The sequence below is a fragment of the Schistocerca nitens genome, chromosome 9 (assembly GCF_023898315.1).
Source record: "Schistocerca nitens isolate TAMUIC-IGC-003100 chromosome 9, iqSchNite1.1, whole genome shotgun sequence".
Classification (NCBI taxonomy): Eukaryota; Metazoa; Arthropoda; class Insecta; order Orthoptera; family Acrididae; genus Schistocerca; species Schistocerca nitens.
The window spans coordinates 485,247,444-485,256,378 of record NC_064622.1 but is presented as its reverse complement, the minus strand read 5'-3'; the positions used below and the strand labels follow the sequence as shown (position 1 = coordinate 485,256,378).

The following is an 8,935-nucleotide window of genomic DNA, read 5'->3' as shown; positions in this document are numbered from 1 at the left end:
ATCATATACATGGAATGGGGGTACGGAAACAGAAGTTGCTCACCATGTTGGTACTGTTGGTGGTTCCACTGTGTTTGCTTGTGCAGCAGTCTGGTCATCATTTCCATGAGCTGCAGCATCTTCTTCACATGAAATTGAACAATCTGAGTTACTGACTGTTCTTGCAGGGGACTGGCCATGATAAAACACACACAAAAATTACACACGAACAAAGAATAAAGCTCAAACACTAAGTTATGCTCAAAGAAACTACAAGTTACACTTGCTAGCAATATCATCTGACAAACACAAGAAACACAGACAGTTGCAGCAGAATGTTCTGAAACCCACACAACAACACTGGAGCAATGTGGCGGGTGAGCATAGCTAAGTCCACAGTTCTAGAAGAAATACACACAACAAATGTCATCACCAGTTGTCTGTATGGCAAGAAGTAGAACTGAGTAGCAACCAAATGTTGTTTTTCCTCATTTCCAGATGATCGTATAGTGAGCAACAAAATGCAATTGAACACCCACAGAAAACATGCTCGTCGCTAGATGTGTGGTCGGCCCACTGTTGAATGCCAAACAGTTGGTGGGTTCTACAAAAAAGAGCAAAATAATAAGACATACACATGGTATTTAATAATCTTCTTTTACTGAACTTGTTTACCAGTACAATCTAGATCAATATCCAATGCAAGTCCTTGAGATAGGCCAAGGCCAACATCCACAATAGTGAGAGAAGCTGAGTGACAATGCTCAGATGAGACAGGCAGAACTGAAGTAACAGGAAGACTAGACTAGCAATCAGTGCTGCATCCTTTATGTCAGCTCTGTGGTGGCATTGGCCACGCATGCTGTGGAGGACGTGTCTCGGAGCCAGCCACAGTTTGGCAGTGTGGTCATATGGCTGCTGCCAAATTCTACAGGTTGTTTCACAATTCATGTTACACACTTCTAGAGGTTGTAGAGGGGACTTAGTAGATCAAGTTTTAAATAGGAACCCATGTCCGGAAATGTCATCTAACGATGCTACACAGTGTCAAAGTTATAGGTGCTGGTACCTGTAAATGCTTGTATATACAGAGTGATTCCGTGATGAGGTTACAAATTTTCTAGGATGATAGAGAAGGATAGATGTATCAATTTGAGGTAAGGAACAAATGAGTCAAAAGTTATAATCAAAAACCATTCTGATCCTTTGACATTGAAATACATGTACTGTGGAATTGTTGTTGTTCCAATTGTGCGGTGGGCAACAATACAAAGAAAAAATGTCCAGTTAACATGGACTCTAAAGCACATTCCTGAGGACCTATGAGCACTTGTTCATCTTCACTATTGTGAACATGTCTATTGAACAAGTGCTCATAGCTCTTAGGGTATGCATTTCAGAGCCCATGTTCACTAGACATTCTTTTTTGTTTTGCACCATACTGCCACCACCGAAAGCTAATTACCATACAATCTTAGCAACAACAGTACCAGTACATGTATTACACAGTCAGAGATATGAGAACGATTTTCATTTACAACTCATTCATTTCCTGTACAGAAATTCTTATCTTAAATTGATACATTTATCCTTCTCCTTCATCCTAGAAAGTTTCTAACATCGTCACAGAATCACCCTGTATATACATACATTTACAGGTGCCAGCGCCTGTGACTTTGATGCTCTGTATCATCATGGGATGACATTTCCAGGCTTGGGTTTCTATGTAAAACTTGATCAACTAAGTCATCCCTTCTAGAAGTTTGTAACATGAATTGTGAAACACCCTCTATATGTGGACTGGCTTAGTGTAGTATTGAGTTAGCACACGATATCAACCCACACAAATAAGATTTCTTCCTGAACTACAAAACTTTAGAAAGTCTGTGATACCCTACCTAATGAAAAACAGCTTTTATTCGGTCTCACAGTGTCTTATGAACGAAATTGTGTAAGTTGTAAAAGTACAGTACACAGTCAAATTTGTAATTATTCACTATATTGATTCAATTTGTTATAAAAATATAAATGGTGTACATTTGATGGTTGTAAAATCAACAGATAAAAAGTTTTTTCTATCCAATATCATGTGTACAATACATATACTGGAAAAGAGATTTATACGGACAAATGAATAAATTGTATCTGCAGGATAATTTAATTTTTGCAAGATTAAGAGTTAACATCCTTGCTGTGAAGCCTCTTCCACTATTATCTTGAATGTGTCTGGTAGGGGTGTGGTTGGATCTTTTGTCAATATACTTGTGTCATTATCAAATGTTACAGTTTTTTAAGACTCTTTCAGTGTCGCTGGTAAAACATTTATATAGACGAAAAACAGAATGGACCAGGCACACCATATTTCACATTACCCCACTCTGAATTTAATCTTGTTTCTGTTGTATTAGCTGCTAAAGTGACCCACTATTTTCTATTATTAAGATGTTACTCCATGCATGGAAGCAGAAGACCTTTAATTCTGTACTATTTTAATTTCCTTAGCAGAACCTGTACAGTCAAAGACTTCTTACAAGATCACAGATCGTGCCAACTGCGTAATTTTTGTTGTTTAGTCCTGCTAGAATTGTATTTGTAAGGTTAGTGAAACCTTTACGGCAGTGAAACCGAGCTGTTTACGAAGCTATTCTCAAAAAGTTAGTTCTGTTGTAAGCTACTTTCTCAAAACTTTTCGAGAACACGGGAAGGAATGAGATTCTATTTTCCTTTTTTGCATATTGGTGTCACTACTGTGTACTTCAGTCTTCCAGGAAATACTCCTCGACTCTTCAACTGATTATGAAAGTAACTCAAAGGTGGCACTACCAAGTCAGCACAAGAGTTTAGTACTTTGGTTTAGATACTATCATAAACAGAAGAATTAATACTTTTCAGCGGATGATTTTTGTGACTTCTCTAGCAGATGAGATGAGGTGGCAAAATTGATCTCTGGTGTCCTTGCCTTAGTCTTGGAGTTCTGATTTTTTTACACAGTACATGGTTTATGCCTCTTTGACAGCATACTTAAGAATACTGCAATATTGCTTATAGTGCATTTTTAAGTCTTAATTAGAACTAGTCCTTTCCATTCAGTATGGCACTCTCTTTTTAGTACAAGATACTTTGATCTGATGTTAGGCATCCTTTTTTTCAGCTTCTACTGCAACTGTCCCTGATCTATTGTATGGAAAACTGCATCCATAATGTTGTAAGCATATTTTTAAGAAAGATTAAATTTCTCATCTACTGTGTATCCTTGGTAAACTTCTTCCCCTTTTCCATTTCAGTCAATTCTCTCTGAACAGTGTAACTGAGTCAGCATTTACAACTCTCAGAATTTTTACTTTTATGAGCTGCATTCTTGATTTTCAGGTCTATACTTACCTGTGAGTATTTCTTTTCTGAAGAATGATGAAGAAAATCATATTTTATGTCGTACAGTGAACAATGTGGTCAACACCCACATCTTTTTTTTATGTGTCATTTTTGTACAGATACTTAGATCTATGTTTTATATAAAAAAAATCTCGAGAGAAAACTATAAAATTATGAAATGTTAAGTCTTCTCATCATGCATGTCTGCAACTCAACGTGCCACCTTTATGATGAGCAGCAATCTATCCTTTTAAGGTAGATAAAAAAAGTAGCCACGGGAGAGCACCCATATAAAAGGTATTACAGTTTGTGAGCTTATGGAGCCAATGGCTCCTTCTTCTGGCAGAAGGGTTGAAGAAAAAGGAAGAGGTGTGAAGCAAAAGGATTGGTGAGGTTCAGGGAAAGGGGTAGAGATCGGAAAAGTCACCCAGAACCCTGGGTCAGGGGAGACTTACCAGATGGGATGAGAAGGAATGACTCTCTCTGTCTCATCTTGTCTGCTAAGTCTCTCCTGACATGGGATTCTGGGCAACTTTTCTGAACACTTCCCCTTTTCCTAAGCCTCACCAGTCCTTTTCCTTCACCCCCTTCAATGCTTCTGCAAGAAGAAGGAGCCATTGACTCCAAAAGCTTGCAAACTGCAGTACCTTTACAAGCGTGCTCTCCAGCTGCCACACAGCGAGTAGATTTCTTATCTATCCAATTTCATTACATTTCCAAAAACTGATTATGTTCTATAATCTATCCCTTTCATAATATTGTTGATATTTCAACATGGACTTGCATTGGTTTAAATTATGAAACAGAATTTTATATCATCAATATTTTATACTTCCGGTCTGAAGTATGCCAGGGCAACAACAGTGATATCTTTGTGCTACATAGTAATACTATAAAACATTCTCATTTTAGACTGGTGTGTCCCTGATTTTCACTCTATATGGCTATATATTTTCAGCTAGATGATACAAAAACACATATATTTCCAAATTGAAACTTAGAAAGTGAATACAATAGCCCAAATGCTGCTGCAGAAAACATAATACACAAATTTTCATAATGAAATTTAATTTTAAGGAAGTTTCTTAATTTTGTTTATGCACTTGTGTGATAGATATGCAGGTACAAGAGTCATTTATGAACAGCTATGTAAAACTGGTACATTAAACATCATTATCCCTGTCTCTGTCTCTTCCTCGTACACACACACACACACACACACACACACACACACACACACATTAAAAGCAGATTGTTACTGGATGCATGTGCTAGTAATTCAGTAATTTTTGAAAAACTGCCACTATTCTACTTATGATGCTGCTTTAGGATAATATTTACAAGTCTAGGGAGATACAGGAAGAACAGTCACTGTTAATACATTACATACTTTATATTCAGCTTAGGAGCTACTTTTACAATATCTATCACATCTACGTGTATATAGTCTTAAGCATTATTAAATGCTGCTCATGTGAGTCTCACTAATTAACACTGAAGACTACTTTTAAAAATCAATTTATAAAATGTATGATAAATGACATTCTGGATGTAATGAAATCAAATGGAACCAAACGAAAATCATTCAATCAATCAGTTAAACCTGTGAGCCATTAATGACTCATTTTGCATAAGTTGAAGTCCATTAGAACATTTAATTGTGGATTGCATTATTACTTTTTCGGCACAAGAGTGTGATTTTCTCCTCCCCCTCACCCCCCCCCCCCCCAACCCTTACCCATCACCGCCCATGCCTCCCTAAACCTTGGTCCTGGAACAGACTGGTGTGTAGCATAGGCCTAAGCATAGTTTTATAATTAATTTATAACATTTGTATGAGTCAAAGAATGTTCCTGAATATTGTGATTTTGCTCCATATTGATCTACTTAGGTGAAGGAGGAAATGTTAAAAAAAAAAGCTGAACAGTAGGCTGCTCACATGTAAGTTCACAACTAGTGGTAGTTAACTCATCTGTGTGACTCCCTAATTATTTCTGATGGGCATTACTTCAGCATTTGCAATTTCACACTATGTCACACTCTCTGAAATTTCTATGGAGAGTATTGCATGGCAAATTTAGGAATTTTACTACTTATGCATATCTTCTCCATTGTGTAAAATATCTGCCAGAGTGCACTCTACAGTGGGTACCACATTGGAGATTCTAATATTTTAACTGTTAAGTTATTATACAAATTGTTTGGTAATTTTTATAACACAGAAATGACTTCTTTAATTAAAATGATTTATTTGTTTATTTGACACATGGTGCACTCTAATGACACAAACAATATTATCACCATAGATTTTTCATCATAAAACCCACATTTACACCTTATTGAAAGTAACTTATTTTTAATCCATGCCTGTGTTGTGCATGCCTCACTGTTAACACAATCCAGAAAATTTGGAAAGGCTAACAAATCATTTTAAAAACTTATAGCTCTTCATGAATATCTTCATCTTCAATACTGCCAGTTTTGATCCTTCCAGAATCTTCCTTGAACTCTCCAGTGCCAAGTAGTTTTACCATCATATTTTCTACTTCTTGAGAAAATGCGAAGGTATCATCTAACATATATCCAGACTTCAAAGCAGCAAGACGGTATAACATAATGGCCATTTGTTTCACAGTTTCATCTCCTGGTTGGTATTTAAATCGTCTATGTAACTCCCTAATTAATTCATGATGGGGATTGATTTCCATTATCTTCTTTGTCTTTATTTTGCTTCTGTTGTCATTCTGATATGATTTTCTGTGAGCTGTTGATACAGCCAAGCGTTCCATGTTCCCTGTATAGCCAAATACGCTAGCTACCAGAGCACAAGGAGATTCCATGAGTCTTTGAGAAATTTTTGCACGTTGTATTTTCTCTTTTAATACATCTCTTTCTAACCAATGGATGAGTGGTTCATATTCTTCCGTAATTTTTTCCCAGTCTACGTTATCATCCTCTGCTATCGGCATTATAAAATCTTCTTTGGCTATATTTTGGAATCTTTTCATCCCAAATTCTGGCAATTTGTTAATACAGTACTCATCTACTGCTTCAATCATATACAGAACTTCATAGCCTCTTCTGAGGAGACCCTCCACAAGAGGTGATGTTTGCAGGTCCTCCAGTGTAGCCCCTGCAATGTAATAGATCTGATCCTGATTTGGTTTTGCTCTTTCTACGTATTCTGACAAGGTTGTCATACTATTGCTATAAGAAGAATGAAACATTAAAAGTTTCGCCAATTTTGCTCGATTAATACTGTCCTCAAGAACTCCTAGTTTGATGTTAGTAGAGTATTCCTTCCAAAATTTCATGTAATCTTCCTTTTCAAGCTGAAGCATCATATCAAGTGCTTTCCGAATAAGTTTTCTCTGAATGACTTTTATTAATTTATGTTGCTGAAGTGTTTCACGAGATACATTAAGTGGCAGGTCATCAGAATCAACAACACCTTTCACAAATTGTATATAGTCTGGGAGCATGTCTTTGAACTCGTCTGTTATAAACACCCGACGTACATAAAACTTGATATTATCTGTCCACTTCCCATAATTTTTTAGAATCTCTTCTGGTTGTTCTTGTGGGATGAACAGAACAGCTTTGAAAGCAACATCACCTTCTACTGCAAAATGCATTTTTGCTAACGGATTTTTCGTATCTCTTGTCAGTGCTTTGTAAAATTCATAGTACTCTTCATTTTGCACTTCCGATGGCTTCCTAGTCCAGATGGGCTTATCAACATTTAGAAGCTCCCAGTCATCTACTACTTTTTTTACAGTTATAGCTTCATTCTCTTGCAGCTCTTCTTCCACGCCCAAATCATCTTCTGTTGTTTTTGTTTCCTTCATAGGAGTTTCAATAACTTTTTCTTCTACAGTCTTTTGGTGCCAAAGGTAAATAGGGAAGTTTATAAACTGTGAATATTTCTGAACTAATTTTTTGACAGTTTCTCTATCTGTGTATTCATAAGCATCTTCTTTCAGATGAAGACTTACTGTGGTTCCTCGTTTCAAACTGTCACCATCAGGATCCACTGTGATGGAAAAGCTTCCTGCATCTGATTCCCATATATACTGCTTGTCATCATTATGCTTACTCTTCACCACTACCTTATCAGCAACAAGAAAAGAAGAATAAAACCCAACACCAAACTGTCCAATCAGGTCACTCATTTCCTCTTTTGTGAAAGATGAATTTTGCATTCTACCAAAGAAATCTGAAGTTCCAGACTTCGCTATAGTTCCAAGGTTGTTTATGAGGTCTTTCCTTGTCATCCCAATCCCAGTGTCAGTGATATGAATAATCCGATCATCTTGGTCAATCTTTATTCTAATGACCAGCTCATTTGTTGCACTCAGGGCAGAATCATCTGTCAGAGACAAAAGACGAATTTTATCAAGTGCATCAGAAGCATTGGAAATAAGCTCTCTTAAAAATATTTCCTTATTGCGATACAGGGAATTAATTATGAGTTTCATCATCCGGCTAACTTCCGCCTGAAAAGTAAATTTTTGTACCGCCTCCTTCATCTGCTTTACTTGTGACACATTAAGGCCATCAATTTTGATTGCTTCTTCTTCTCGTTTGATCACTTCATCGTCGGTTCTCAGTGCTTCCCTGCTTGAGCCAATATCCAAATCAAGTTGAACATGACTTTCGTCATTCGCGCGAATTTCATGCACTAGAAAAAGAAAAACGAAGAGCACCACGATACGCATTTTCTTTTTCTGCAAGTGCTCGCTTCACAAACACGGGAGACCGCGTCGCAGCGCGAAGCTCAGCATCGAACAGCGCAATGCTACCGCATTCAAAACATGGAACAATCTACCGCCCTAAGCACGAATAACAAATGATTTTTGTATATCGCTTTGCGAATCAAGTACACCGAGTACGACTGACGTGGAGTTCGCAGATTTCGGCTGAAATCAGACTTGAGCTCTTCAAATAATTCTCTTGGTTGATCGCCTAGGGGAACAGTCATTACAATCCAAGTCGGGAAAGACATTTTGTGTCGTACTGGCAACGCGTACGTTTCTACTGATGGTTGCTGTTTTCTGCAAAGAATTAGCTGACGTCTCTCCCTCTTGGTACCGAAAAAATTATTTCATAGTACTGTCGAATTATAAATTCGAGTCCAAATATTGTCCAGGAAGATGTCACACGCACAAATCACATTAGAGGTCATTTCAGGTCTTGCACAAATATCTATTATACATGCTGAACGGCGAAACAAAACAATGTGTTTCATTTTTCATGACATATTTTCGAATGAAGAAGCCATAGATCTTCAGCTCAAAATACAAAAAAACTAAAGCACGAATAATATAACACAATTCTGTGCATAGCTGAAGCGCACTTACGATGCCGGCGGATGTTCGTTACATGCCACTGTTGGAAATTCGTTACAATTGGTTGTAGTCAATGAGATGTATTTTCATGTGTGTATTTTGTTGGGGAAGTGGTTGAGATTTCTAAATGTATTTGAACATTTCAGTTTACAGGCATAATTTCTGTAATACAGTGATCGTGAAATGTAGTTTAATAAAAGGAATAATTTCTTGTACAGAATGTCAACATTTACAAT

General features: G+C 37.1%; 1 protein-coding gene across 1 annotated transcript; it reads right to left on the bottom strand.

The window, feature by feature from the left end:
- Positions 1-5,789: 5,789 nt before the first annotated feature.
- Positions 5,790-8,069, bottom strand: LOC126204370 (endoplasmin-like). Its single transcript, XM_049938744.1, has one exon. It carries the CDS (start codon positions 8,067-8,069, stop codon positions 5,790-5,792), a length of 2,280 nt encoding a protein of 759 aa, XP_049794701.1.
- Positions 8,070-8,935: the final 866 nt, after the last annotated feature.

Coding starts and splice junctions, on each gene's coding strand:
- LOC126204370 (XM_049938744.1), bottom strand. CDS start 8,069: ATGCGTATCGTGGTGCTCTTCGTTTTTCTTTTTCTAGTGCATGAAATT.